We start from the raw sequence: 15,260 nt of genomic DNA, 5'->3' as shown, positions 1-15,260 counted from the left end.
TAGTTATACATTTGGTTTTGATTGTAGGGGCAGAGGAAACATGTCAGAGACACACATTTTGAAAGACACTTTTAAGATATAACTCTGGCTTCTGAAAGCAGAATGAGAATTCCACTGAGAATAGAAGAAAGGAAACTAAAAGACAGACGATATTTTTTGGTTTCTGCCATCAATGACTACAGTAGAGATAACCAAGGAAGAAGGACAGACTGAATGAAAATGGCTTGGGGGTAGGAAATGGAGTAAAGGAGGGCAGATATTTTATTTATTTATTTATTTATTTATTTATTTATTTATTTATTTATTTATTTGATCACTAATTTATTTATTGTTGTTTTCATAAAAACTAGGAGTACCCACAAACATCTGATGACAGACTGAAGTGTCTGATTTATGAATTACCACACTGGATGAGAAAATGGTTCAATTAAGAAATCAAGGTTTATTTCCAAGGGACAGTTAATAAGCAAGCCAATAGAAAGTAACCTCTGGAGAGCCTGGGAATTCTCTAGGTTGAGGCTCACAGATCCATATGAGAGGTGTGACCATGGATGAGATCACTTGTGTGCCCTGCCCTGCATTATGTCATAATAATGACAGAAATCTTAGTAACAACAATTGTTTTTTGCAGATTGATAGAAAAAAGAATAATAAGCCACAGTGAAGTTAGATAGAGGATGTGCAAACAAAACAGAGGAAAATTCCAGCAGAAATGTACACGATGAAGGCCAGGAAAATAGATTCTAGGGAGAGGCGTTGCTCACAATTTTGAACATTCTAAAGAGGTCAGAGAACCTAGTCCCATATGTCTTCCTGAGACTCTACTGGAATGGGTGTTTGTCTTGCACAACATCCTCGAGTCTAATACAGAGTTCACTGCAGAGTACATATCAATCAATATTTCAATCAATGTGTTTTGAGCCAGATGATGCACTGGATATCTTCAGAGTTTGTAAGCTAGTTATGGGATTCGTGTGCAAATAAACATACATGATGATAATCATGTAAAACTCTGCCTGATGAGTGGCAAGGATGAGGTCACATCCACTATAGGAGATCTAAAGATGGCGGTGGTGTGGACGGCTTTGGAGAACCACAGTAGTAAGTGATATCAATGCAAGTAAAGAAACTCTCCACTCAGGATAGGAGGAAGAGATTTGAACATGAAAAGAGGCTTTGCAAAGCAGTGATGATGAGAAGAAGCAAAGGTCAACTAGTGTTTAAGTTCATACCAAGGGTAGTGAGACAGTGTCCAAGGAAAGGTTAAATTTTCCTTTAGAATATGTATTGCATATTCCGAAATAAAGACAAATAAAAGGAAAACATTTTTAATATCTGAAAATCTCATATAAAAAAGTTGACCTCTTTTACTAGTTCACCTTTTATGACTTTAGATGGATTTATATGTATAAACCTCTCTCTCTCTTCTCTCTCTCTCTCCCTCCTTCCCTCCCTCCCTCCCTCTCTCCCTACCCCCTCCTCTCTCTCTCTTTCATACACACACACACACACACACACACACACACACACACACACACACACACACACATTCTTATTTACACAGTCAGTTTCCAATGTTACTAAACTACTCACTTAGGAAAAACTCTGAGTTTCATGGCAGAAAACTCAAGGTTACTGAAAGTTCTTATTGTGATAACAAAATGATTGCTTTGATTACTACCTAAGGATCAATAGTTTCTTCCTTTTAAATAAGAATATCTGAATTTAGCCTCAGAATATAGAAGTATATTGGAATACACTTGTAGTAGATATTCCTGGTTTGCTTTCTGAATATTATTTCTCTTGGGTGTTTTGTTTTCAAGATGAAGTTCTGAAGCAGAATCTGAATCATTTGTGGTCATCACTGTTGTTATGGCATATTTTAATAGAAAACTGTGATTCTGTTTTAAAATGGTAACCCTTTCAATTGTACAAATCCTCCATTTCATCTCTTTCCAGGTTTCATGTAAGACATGTAAGGTGCCAAGGTCAAATCTAGAATGGAATATATATAAGACATCGAGTCCTGTCCTCTAAGGTTCAATACTGTTCTTCAACTCACTGCCTGCCAATATGAAGCCAAATCTCGCTGAGCTACCAAAAGGCAGTCAATCACCTTATGCCTTTTAATTCAAAGCAATTGAACCCCTTAAGAGCACCGAGTTAAGAAACTTCAATAGACAACGTCTTTGAACAAATGCACAATCCCAGCACAGTTGTCTCAGAGTTGACTTTCCAGATGACAGCCAAAACAGACTCACTCTTCCTATTGGTTATTCACAAATCTTTGAGCATTGAGGAAATCCTACCGATGATACCCCTCAAAATAGTGTTTAGATAAACCAACTCCCTACTCAATAAAAAGTTGGTTATTTTTGAGTGAAAGAATATTGCTCTCCCCTTCAAGCCTACTTTTTAAACCTTGAAATTAAAAATAAATATCCCAGACAACTGTGATGATGAGGAAAAATTCTCCACATTTCTATATAACGATGAAATGGAAGGATTTATAATAAATTGCCATTTCTTCTTCCCACTCGAATAAAATATTACATCTTCCTATTTAAAGTGAAGGGACTTTGAAATGTAACATCTGCCCCAAATGTGTTCTATCTACTCAACACCAACTTCTTTTCTTCTGTTATAACCAACACACTAAGAGCCTGGATAGCCTAACTGAGCTGCCCTGAAGAGTAAAGAATTCACAACAGCTAGACACAGGTGTCTAAGAAATGAACTTCAAGATAAGTAAATAAAAACTGGAAATATTTTAAATTTCCCTTCCTTTCTTCCTTCAGATAGAAGAGGGATTAGAATAGAACTATATACCTCATTTTCGGGGACTAGCTATTATGAGGTCTAGCATCCTCAAATTTACATGTCTAATTGGGTGAATTGGGTTGTAAGCCACAGGGACGTAACAATAGACTGAGCATGTGCACTCTGACAATTTACAGTCAAGCTAAGTTCCTAGGCTTGTTATGCTAAGATGCTCTAAGTCACCTTAAAAGGCAGCTGATTCCTGAGTTTTTGTATGCTCTGAAGTTTATTCCACTTATTTTTGTCTTTGCCTCATGGAGCTCTTTTAAGATATCATTAATGGGAAGATATTAGGGGTTTTTTCAATTTCCATTTAAAACAGCATTTTTAATAGCTATTGGAACAGAGATTACAAATAATGGACGTGAGGCTAATTACCAACGTTCTACATTTAGAGCAAACTCGTGCATATGGAGACAACAGCTCAATATTTTTGAAAGTGCCAATCTGCTAAAAATAGATAAATATGGTGATGATGGCTGGAATTAATTCAAGAACATTCAAAATGAGATGACTAATATCAAGGAGTAGTGCTTTTCTGGTATAAACTGAGTAGATCTGCTTTACATCCAATATGGCCCAACCCTTTGGTAGGAACTGATTCCATAGAGTGATTCTGGAAACTAAGAGAGAGAACAAAGCTGTGTCATGCCAAGTTAGCAAGAATGTATGACAGCTTGGACTCCTCTTAGAACCCTGGTACCTGCCAGGTGTAGGCTTCTGAAAGATGTAGAAATCTAGCATTGGTCGTCTCCAGGCATAGAAACTAGTTCTAACCTTCACCAGGTGTACAAAATTAACAATCTGTGAGATAACCACTTCCTTCTAGAAACTACTAATAAGGGTATTGTGGTGGTATGAATGAGAAATGCTGACTCGTGTATAGAAGCTTGGTCCCTTGTTGGTGCTATCGTTGGAGGAGGTTGAAGGATCTCTAAGAAGTGAAGTCTTGCTGGAGGAAGTACATCATAGGGGATAGTGTTTCCTGCTTCTCTTTCTTTGCTTCTTGTGTGTGAATGAGAGATTGATCAGCCAGCCTCTTGCTCACCATGCTGTCACCCATGCTTTTCCTGACGTCATTGCGCCTTCCTATCATTATGTCTATGCCTCTGGACCCATTAGCCAAAGGGAATCCTTTTCTCCCTAAGCTGCTTCTGGTCAGGGTACTGTATCACCGTAACAGAAGGGATTGAAAATGAGTAAGCGAGGCAGCAAAACTGACAACATCCCAAAAGGAAACTCAGTGATCCAGCTCAGTGGAGGCAGAGTCTTCCTGACCAAGGCTCTGTGGTAGGTATGTGGAAATACATGCAGGGACTCTTCCTCAGCCTGGACTCTCTCCCACGGGTGTGGGCTCCCAGAAACTATGGGCTTTAGACTTTCTTACAATCAGAGAGTTGTCTAAATGGTAGTAGCTGATTCAAGCAAGACCAACAAAATATTCTCTCTCTCTCTCTCTCTCTCTCTCTCTCTCTCTCTCTCTCTCTCTCTCTCTCTCCCACCCCCACCCCACCCCCCTGATTCCTTTTCTCTTCATACCTTTATAAAAAAAAAGGAGAGAAACTGGGTCCTGGGAACTGATTGTTCCAAATGAGGGGGAGCATTCATGCTTTTCTGCTGTTAAGATTAGCACTTCTGTCCTGGTTGCTTTAGTCTTGAATTTATTTGTTTGTTTAAATTTATAGGATCTTTAGTTTCCTTAAAACAAAATTAATTTTGTGGATACTTAAAGTCAGATTCTGGTACTTATACCTAATCAAAAAATTCATAAATAACAGAAGAGATGAGAGAGAAAGACAGAGAGAGAGAGAGAGAGAGAGAGAGAGAGAGAGAGAGAGAGAGAGTCAGAGAGAGAGAGACAGGGAGAGACAGAGAGAGAGACAGCGAGAGAGATTAAAAGTGATATTAACCTTAACAAACTATAAATATAATTGAATAAATTAGTTTCTTCTGAAAAGCAGTTTATTTTGAGTATCATTAGCATAGTTTCTGTTATAAGCTTTTGTGGGATCCTCCATGTCAAATGTGTGATGCTGGTTTTCTTATGGTAGATGTTTGGCTTCTAGGAGAATCAGAATCTTTGTACTAACATGTTCTGATTATTGTATTTTAAAATAATTCCAATATTTTCTACAGATATAAAACTAAGCTTCTAGGGTGGGGGTGGAGTTGCAGAATTCCTTTGCTTTGAGTGAAATTTGGCAAGTTTTGTTATGTTAACAGGTAACTTTTCCCAGTCCTAACCATGAATACAAGAGAACTAAACTGTCCTTTATAGAGATCCATAGAGATCCGGGGGATGGAGAAGATTATCAATAGCATTTAGAGTTGAGTTTTAAAAGATTCAGGACTCCATGCTCTCCTGGTCATGGTTTATTAGTGGCACACTAAGGAGACCTGGAAATGGTGCCAGGTGATAATCTGCTGGGTTTCCAACCAGGCTGCATCTCCACTTTTCAGGCTCTAAGAAGCCCTACCTTCCCTCTACCCTCTTCTGCCTGGCTGGGCCCTCATGTGATAGATGTGAGCACAGCATGTGTGCTAATACCCAGAAGCCAGTTTGGAGGTGGAGTGTGGGGGGTGAGGGTGTGGGGGCAAGCAGCAGACAGCAAATGGAGAGGAGATTAGCATATGAAATGAGAGAGAGAGAGAGAGAGAGAGAGAGAGAGAGAGAGGAAAACAGTGGATATTTCAGAGCTAAGGACAACTTAAGTATATGCTTATCTGAATTCTGTCAGTCTGGTTTTCAAAGTAAATGATAAAGATCTTCTATGTGCTCATCCTTCCATGTGGTTAACATTTTGTAGAGAATATGAGGGGGCATATGGAGGGTATATATATTCTATGTAGATATCAATGGTACTTCTTGTTTGTGTAGCACCATGAAGACTTTAAGGAGAATCAAAAGGCATTGTTTAAAAGATATTTTTATTTTTATCACTTTATTTGAGCCTCATACCAACCTAGTTAAGAAAGTGAGTCAGGATTTGGAGGCTTTTATTATGCCCATCAATACAGATGAATAAACTGAGGCTCAAAGAGATTAAGTTACTTACCTAAGATCACAGGACAAGCAATTGGCAGAACCAGGTCTAGAACCCAGGGGAGGGATTTATTCCACTACAAAGACATTAAACAGGACATTAAACAAAGAACATCTAAGAAATCAAGATCTGTAACTAGTTAAGGGTTGGAAATGTGAAATTCCACAGCCCCACACTAAACCCCAAATGATTTCAAGTATGTCACTTTAAGCAAATAAGACAGAGAACTGTAACATCAACCATAGCCACTCTGTTGGTAAGGCCAATAGTGTTGAGTAGGATACCCAATCTTCTCTGAATGGGTACCCAGGAATGCCCTTGATGTTAAATCATCTCTCCCCAGATCCCATCATGATGAGCCCCCCATCCCTGCACCCATCCCTTCAAGTATATACCCATTGAGAGTCCACTCTGTACTAGACATCCATTAAATGACAAATCGGCACCTGATTTGCTTAAAACATGTATTGGAAAGTTGGGCAACATATACCTTTTCTTAACATTCTTCTCTCATAGCCTCAAACACCAAGCACTAGCAGAAACCAGTGCACTAACCTGAAAAACTTCTTTTGCATTGGCGGGGAGGAGAAAAGAAAAAGAAACCCCAAAGCCAGAGATGCTTGGACCGGATGCTAGTCGGATGCAGGACAAGGGTATCAGGGTTGAGAAACACCATCTAACTTTGGCTATGAGACACAAACTTCACCTTCAATTTTCATCTTGCTTTGTTCTCTCAAAGATATCTCAACTAAGCGACTAGAATGCACCACCTGAAGCTATGGAAATATGTGGTTGCAGTCTTCTCCATACTGGATGCCATAGGCTTGCACCAGGATCCAAATCCTTTGAAGTCTATCCAAAACCGAAAAAGATTCAAATGACCCAATTTCTCTATATTTAACCCAGGTTTAAGAGATTACTGACTATTCACCCTCCCCTTCAGCTCCACATGTGATGTGCGTTGGTAGACACTCTTATTCAGATACTTTCATGGGAAGGAAAAAAATTTCAAATGTAGGTAAAATTAATTATTGATCATACACCCTTCAGCATAGGCTAATGCTACATGCGCATAAATAAATCAGCTGCAAGCAGCAGAAGATGAACACAGGGTCTCTTGTGATAGTTGTAGGGCAAAGTAAGGCTTATGAGTATACCAGGATCCAAAAACAAGACTGCATGGAATTGCAAGAATTTAGTAACCATAGCTAGGCTGCCATTCTTCACCTCTGAGGATGGGACTGGCATGTTGGTTGCTAGGAGTGGTCCATATAGAAAGGATATCTCCAGATAGTTCCAGCTATGACAGTTTGGAGAAAAGCAGACTATGAATGGATTAATTCTGTGCCTGCTTACATTAAAAATGGAACTCTGCCACGTCTGTACATTTGTAGCCACAGTAAAGGACGATGTATTCTACGTTAACAATTCACACCAGTAGTACCTTTAAAGTCTGCTAATGATTGCCCATTTAAACATACCATAATTTGAGGCAAGACTAAAAACTCTGGTCCATTCTCATTTAGCAAGCAGATCACGCACAGTTCACGGGATCCACCTATACTGGGCAGTATAATAATCGTTATGGGTAGAAAGAGGATTAAAATTTTATCGTTTTCTTCACAAGAAGCTTACAAGTTGGGCACAGATACATACTTTGAAAATGAACGCTAGGCTGTACAACAAGTGGTCATAGAGTTAGTTCAAAATGCAGTACACTCATAAAAATAGTAGAAGAAGTTCGTTTATGGACGTGTGGATTTAAAGAGCTAACCCTTGTAAGAGAAATAAACACTTTCCAGGCTCTGAAAGAACTATAAAGTGAGTAAAGAGTGAGGGATGAGAAAGAGGAGGTATTTAAGGATGACCCTGTGAGGAAGACAAGACTAGATCATGGCAGGCGTGCTGAAGGGTTATTTAGTAGCTTATAGACAATAGGGAGACATTATAGAATTTCAATGAGGAAATTAGTGTGACCAGATTTACATGAGGTAAAGTCGGTTTGTCTGTTGTTTGCATGGAGACTGAAAAGAGAAAACGTGTGGAACTGCGGTCCAGACAGGCAGCTGTTGCCTTTGGCCAGACGAAAGCTAAAAAAAAAACACTGAGCCACAGTACACAGGTATGTGTGGAGAAGCAGGGAAGACATTCAAAATCTTTTTAACTAGAGTCAAAAGATTTTGTACCTGAATGTGGAAGTTGGAAGGAAGGAACACGTTTGGGACGCATCCTAGGTTTCTAAAGCTCTGAGGTTGGATGGGCATTGCTGGGGCAACAAGGCAGGAAGTTCAAGAGTGGTCCAAACCAACCGACACCTGATTCAGCACACAGGAGAAACGGGGTTTTTTCTGAAAAGCTTCTATAGGTCAAGACAGACCTCTGGAAATTGCAGGAAGCTCTGAATATGGATTTGTTAAACTGGGATTAATGAGTGGAATGACAGAAAAACCTAGATGCCAGATGGAAAGCCACAGTCCTCAGACAGGAGAGTAAAGAGAGACATCAAATGAGTTTTAAAAGGTCCTGTTTGAGGAGAAGAAGTGGTGTAGCACAGACAGATGGCGAGCAACAGAAAGCATGGCTCAACCTGAAATGGTACCTACCCTGTGTCAATGGAACCATGGGAACTGGGCCTCTTTAAAGTAGGTAGAACAGTGAATGACGAGTGAGATGTGAGCATGGAAGGCTTTCAGAAATGTTCTGAAAGGAAAGTGGGATGGGACCTGTAGAGATGGGGATTCAGTCAGAAGACTCTAGAACAGAGGAGAAAAGGTTCATTCATAGGCCACAGAGAAACCAGCTAAAACTTTATAAACTGGAGGGACCATAAGGGGATGAAACAGGAGTAAGTGAGAAAACAGGCAAGAATCCAGGTGGAGCGCTCGCTTGCTCGAGGTGAGCAGCAGAAACGTCTCTAAGAGAAAAGACCAAGTCTGTCCTGGCAGTTGTGGGGAAAAAAGTGTCTGTCCTGTCCAAATTAGAGAAAAATCCTTATAACACCCTTTAAGGTGGGGTGGGCGGTTTTCTTAGATTTTCGGTTGGACAGCTTCAGTCTTTCAGTTGTTCAGTCTTCCTGACAGGAAGTAACTAAAACCCTTCGTGATATGATGTGAGCCATTCAATGTCTCTGAGTCTGTAAGAGGCACAAACTAGGGACTAGAAGCTTGGTGCTCCTAGGAGACTTTTTGTAAAGATTCCACTTCAACTGCCTGGAGACCACCTGTCTACACTTCAAAATCCAAGAGGCACAACACTGGCCAAATTTATCCTCTTTGGGTTTACAAGGGACACTTCCTGTCTTACAATTAGCCAAGAAGTGAAAGGGTTAAATGCTGTACCCACTCTTGATGAACGTGGAGAGAGGTTTCCCTTGAGATTCATTTCATAGAGGAAGATTTTAGGTGTGTCTTAAAGTCAATGGGACCAGTGCTGGAGGGGGTTGCAGTGGGAGTACAGTGGGTTAATCCAGAGCTCCATGATTGGCTGAAAGCCCTCCGCCCCTTCCCTAAGGGACTGAGCAAAACTCTGAAGTCTGTGGAATCATTCTGCCCCAGGCCTGTCACTGGTAATTTCACTCTGACAGAAGAAGACCCAGGGCCACTCTCCTGCTTGGTGATCAGGAACTTTGCCCTTTTCTTGCAACATCAAAGGAGGTTTCTGCAGTTTTCACTAGCTCAGCAAGAAGGAAAATTAACCCTGTGTTTTCTTCCTCCAGTTGCCTCAGCATAGCTTGCAGGAATAGAGTGGGCAGGGAGCACAGTGACATTCAGAGCACTCTCTTAACATGAAGGATTGGGGTCATGGTGCACATGCCACAGTATAACTTTAATAATCAGAAACGAACACATTGCTAAATTCACCACAAACTATGGAAGGTTCTCTGAAGTCCAGATGATTTGGGAAGAGGGATAAAAAACCTTTTAAATAATTTCTTCCATTCAATTTTGGAAACATATGGCAGATACCATGAGTGTTAAAAACAGACAGCTTCAATTCTATTAAGTAGAAGGCCTCTATTGAATCAATTCACTAAGTCCCTGGATGACACTGGGTGTGGCTCAGAGAGACTGAGCAGGAATCCAGTTTCTTACTAGAAAGAATGGTCCCCACCCAGCAGCAGGGCTGGACCCTTCCACACCTCCCGATGCTTTAGGGGAAGGGAACTGCAAGGCTGGAGTTCTAAACCAATGACTAATGTCTCAAAGATAAAATTTATTATATGGGAAGGGGGCAGATGCTAGCGGAGTGAGAGGTGGGGACAGGTCTGCTTGCTTACAGGGTAATTTTTGAACACTTAAGCTACAAACTAAAGTCATTATTTTTAAACAAAGGAAACATCTCACATTTTTTTTTGTCTCTGTAGACTATCACACCTTGCAAGTTTTTAATCGTCTGCAGTATGCATGGTAATTGAGCTATTTAAAGTAAGCCTCAAGATATTTGAAAATCATGAGCCAATAAAATCTCCAAGATTCTTTTATTTTAACCCCCCTTTACCTACTTCCTTGTAGTTCTCTCCCCCCCCCCCTTTCTACTTTAATCATGTACAATGTTAAGTAATGGCTATGAGAGATCATTTAACTGTTCACACCCACTGACAATGTATTACAACTTAGAAATGTCTGCGACTGCTTGCTTTTGCTGCTCAAGTGGAAGAGGAAGGAAGCGCAGGCCCTCCAGTCCCCCCTCCCACATTGCTGCTGGATTTCTTGGGTGTGGCAGAGTTAGACCTTTGCAGGTTTGTGCCCTCATTTTTAGTCCCTGTTAGGAGCTGAAATGAAAAACACCTTTCAGAAGAAGCAACGAAACCCTTAGATTCTGACTAGAACGGTAGAGGGTCACTTCACAAGAAGGAAACCTGCTTGAGGACTTAAGTATCCATACTATAGGAACAGGAACGCCTGTCAATGTAATATGAGCCCACGCCCTGAAGACACCATTTCCTTCTGTCTGGTTTAACGATACCTTAAATGCTGACATATGCAAATGACACACAATGTTGCTACACGGGGCACATAACCATTTTTATACCTGAGGACCTATTCATAACGTATGTGGGTAGAAAGGACCATTTCTATACATTCCATTTCCCCCTCTGCATCAGTGATGCTGAGGCACAGGGAGACATGTGAAACCCATGCAGAGTACATGCGTAATGGTTGCATGGGAAGTATGTACATGCTATACACATTTACATGCAAATTCCTACAAGTCCCTAAACACGTAATTTCATCTTCATCACTCTGCACATCAGAGTGAGTGCTCCCCGGCTGTCAGTGAGGATGAAGCCAGTGGAAGCAGCTGTCCGCCTTCTTTTGGGAGGGAATTCCTTTAGCCCCAGTTCCCTGTCTAAAAACCATGCTTGGTTCCCTTTACTGAAGATGTGTGGATACTCCCATGCATAAAAATAGGGTGGGGACGAGCTGTCAGCCAGCACACTTCTCTTTCCAGAATTCAAGCCTTTCAAATGAATAGCACTGGTTTCCTGAAGGCTCCACCTTCCTAAATTGTATTTTACCAGCCGGCCAGTGCAGTCATCTCGCAACCTTTTTCTGAGGTGTGCTTAACCCCTGGCACCTGTATCTGTTACATTCATATATTAAAATGAAAGAAGACATGGGGATGAGTGTTTTGCAAATGTTCCTATGGAAGCATGTTTCTGGAACCAAGAGCAGTTAGAGCAACACAGTCAGCAACACCCCCCTGCCCCGCCTTGACTGACTTTTCCTCCATTCACCCCCCACAACCAAGGATCCGCATTCACTTATTTGTTTGCTTGTTTATCGTGAGCTTGCTTCTTCTCCAACTACTTTGGCATTTGGCTTTTACCTCTTTTTCTCTCCCTTCCTCCTCCCTACTCCCCACCCCATCCCCCTTCCAGGGCGCTGGCTACATGTGGCCAGGCTGAAGGGCTGTTTCCTCTGTACCATCCTCCATCCACTTTGGATTCAGACAGTGTATTTCCAATTTCCAATTTCCAATACCTGCACAAGAATAATGCCAAATACCCCCTCTCTTGCACCCTGCCCTTAAGGCAATCAGTATGCAGAGGGTCTCTACAACCAAGACCGCCATCCCACCCCACCCTGCCATGGGCACACTCGCACGCGGGCACACACACTCACTCAAACCCCACACCCATTTTTTTCCCCTTAACCTTCTCTAAAAATCACTCAAACGTGCTCCTAGGAATGTTTGAAGACTGCGTTTGGAGAGTGTTACTGCACTATGAATGACTGCAGGATCCCAAGCTTCTCCAGTCTCTCCACCATCACCTCAATTAAGTTCTTAAAACGTCTTTCAAGAAATAAGTGAGCAATTTGAAATAAACGGGGAAAAATAATCTAGGTGGTGGGGGAGGGGAGGTTGAGATTGGGATTCTAGCACGTCTTGGACGCGTCCCTCATCCTGATGAACACGAGTTACCCTGCTCCAAGATATTAACACACCTCTGGTCACTGCTAATGCCAGGAAAGACTCACAGGAAGAGGGCAAAGAGAAAAGCCCCGATTTCCAACAGGTAATACCGGCTCAGCTCCCCTTTCCCACCCCATCTAAGCTCAAAGCTCCTAGGGGCGTGGTCCACCCTCTTCCCGGACCAGCTGGCGCACAATCGCTCCTGATCTCAGGAAGGGGATTTTCCCCCTCGGCATAGCCAGTTCTCCCCCAACCCTTGTTGTCTTTAGGTTCTTTTTAAAAACATAAAATAAAAAAAATCCTAAATCAGTTTCATTCATTCATTAAATAAATAAATAAAACCTTCACATGCTTCCCCACATACACCTGCATCCCTTTGAAGCTCATGCAAGCAGGAAATCAGGTATCTACCGCAGCACGTGTGAGAAAATTGGAATCATGGAACAGGCAATGTTGAAATGTGAATATAATTCTTCCAAACCACGTTTTCCCACAAATAATATCAAGAATAGCTTTCTGATCTCGTAGATATAGCCCTCATCCATCATCCCCACACCCCTTTCTGCATCCACACCCTCAAAACCAGAGACCTAGCCGCTGAGCACTTCCTAATAGGCGAGGGGAATCATATTTCTAGCCAAGCCGGCATATTTCTCTACCCTCACCCTAATTAGTAGCAGCATTCCAAAAACCAGAACATGAAAGGCAGAAAAGAATAAAGCTGGGATACGACCATCAGTTACCATATGCTAAGGAAACCAGAGCACCATGCCAGGGCAGAAGCAGTTTTTTTAAAAAAAAAAATTTTTTTTCTGCCTTTCACGGGAAAATATTGTACTCTGGTAATTTCACAACAGTAAAGAAGTAAAAAAATCTTTAGCTCTACCTGTTTGGTTCTTCTCATACAGCACAGCATGGTGGTATCTTCCCCTGCCTTCTTCCTGCCTTCTCTCCTTTCCTCCTCTCTTCCTTATTCCCCCCCTCTCCACCTCTTTTCTGCTCGCTTGCTCACTCGCTCTCTCGCGCTAGCGCGCTCTCCCTCCCTCCCTCCCTCCCTCTCCCTCTCTCTCCCTCTCTCTCCCTCACACACACCAGGGCAGTTAGCAGCAACTGTAAGGTCTACAGCGATCAGCTATTGCTCACCGCATATGCATTTCTCTCTCTCTCTCTCTCTCTCTCTCTCTCTCTCTCTCTCTCTCTCTCTCTCTCTCTCTCTCTCTCTCTCTCTCTCTCCCCCCCCTTCCTCCTCTTTCCTCTCTCCTTTTCCTTCTCCTCTCTCTCCTCCACTCCCCACCCAATCTTTTTTCTTCTTTCTGCCCGGGTCCCGTTCTCAGAATTGTTCACTAGCTTCCAGTGACTAATCACTTCCCATAGCCCCTACCCCCATTTCTAGACCGTCGCCCCCTCCCAGTCCCCTGCCAGCCTCATGAATATTTAAACACCTCCAATCTGGACCCAATTACCCACCGACTTTCGCACTGCATCGGGAGGGCTATGGGGTGGGGGGTAGAGAAGGATATTCCAGACAGTTGGAGAGGTTGGATGGAACATGTTTTAGGGAAGTGGGGCCTGAGGAATGCTTGTGTTTCTTTCCTAACTCTCCTCTTCCCCAGTACCACAAGAAGGAAAATGCAAAAAGGAGCTAGAGGTGCACACAAGTTACAGCTGCCAGGAGATTTTGTGTGCAGTTGATAATTGTGGAGTCTCAGTTGTCTCAAAACTAATGGAATTTATTTATATAACCTAAATGCACACATATGATATGCTTTGCTATGCTCAAACATCTCATTTATGCTTCCACACTCTATCTACACACACACACACACACACACACACACACACACACACACACACACAACTATTGTCTAGGAATTAGCATCCACATCTAAAACCGCATAGAGGTATTTTTGCTTGTGCACACAAGCTTGTTTGACCATTGTGGTTCCTTCTAATTTTACTGAGAAAAGAAGCTCAGTATCTGTGAAGGACAGATTTCTGTCACACTGACAGTGATGTCTTACAATTTAAACACAGCGGATACAAGTAAACTCTTGAGGAAAGGATGCATACCACGAAGCCTACCTCAGTTCCTTCTGGTGCCTTCCCTAATTTGGGAGGAAATCTGTGACTTGTAAATTCATATTATGCTAAGTTTAGACATTTGGTATTGTGTGGGCTTGGAGAGCCCTTTACGTCTGTAAAGTGGATATACTAATGTCAGTCTTGCCAACACGTTTTAGGCTGGAATACAATGTGTTCGAGGCCCACTGGAGCCAGTCTCAGCATAGTGGTTTTACAGGAGACAACTTTGCTGCAATGTTGATAGCATTTCTGAGAGACTACTTCAGAGAACTTTCCAGATGATTCCTTATTGTTCATTACTGATGACAAGTATCTCTAATTAAATGGCTCATGTTGTTTTCTCTCCCTCCTAGACATAAACTTGTTTAAGACAGCAGGCAGTCAGCGTGTTATCATGTTTATTTCAGGACCGCTGAGGGCCATGGGTACTTAGTAGATCAAGGTGCACACCCCTTAAAATGGACCATCACAGAAAGATGACCAGAGTCAGTGATGGGGATACCAGGGATGATGGTTAGAAATTATCCCTCGGGCTTCTCTCTGAGAATGACCCAATTGACAGCAAAAACCATTTGGTCCCCCCACTCCTGTGTGTTCATCATTTTTCATATTTTATGATTTTCTTTTTAAGAAATACTTACATTCTAGTTTTAATATTCTTTTAACCTGTCAGAGCTGAGTCTTCAAAACCAGCTTTCATGGATGTAAGTGATAGAAGAGGGAAGAATGTCCTAACAGAGACACAGAAGTTAGTGATTAGGATCAGCCTCCGAGTGCTGGAAGGGACCAAAGGGAGGAAGCTCAGCCCCCAGTACTGGGAGCATGGCAGAGAAGATAACTCCTCTTACCACCAAAATAGGTTTATTGCTCAGTCGATAAGCTCATCCCTCTCCCTTT

General features: G+C 41.9%; 1 protein-coding gene across 1 annotated transcript in view; it reads right to left on the bottom strand.

Moving 5' to 3' along the window:
* Positions 1–13,413, bottom strand: part of Gap43 (growth associated protein 43) — a 93,673-nt gene extending 80,260 nt beyond the window's left edge. Inside the window, exon 1 of the mRNA NM_017195.3 lies at positions 13,168–13,413. Coding sequence (NP_058891.1) covers positions 13,168–13,197 — 30 coding nt within the window. The 5' untranslated portion in view covers positions 13,198–13,413. The remainder of the gene's footprint in view (positions 1–13,167) is intronic.
* Between the last annotated feature and the right edge of the window lie 1,847 nt (positions 13,414–15,260).

Source organism: Rattus norvegicus, chromosome 11 (assembly GCF_021556685.1).
Source record: "Rattus norvegicus strain SHRSP/BbbUtx chromosome 11, alternate assembly SHRSP_T2T, whole genome shotgun sequence".
Taxonomy (NCBI): domain Eukaryota; kingdom Metazoa; phylum Chordata; class Mammalia; order Rodentia; family Muridae; genus Rattus; species Rattus norvegicus.
This window is presented reverse-complemented; position numbering and strand designations above follow the sequence as displayed.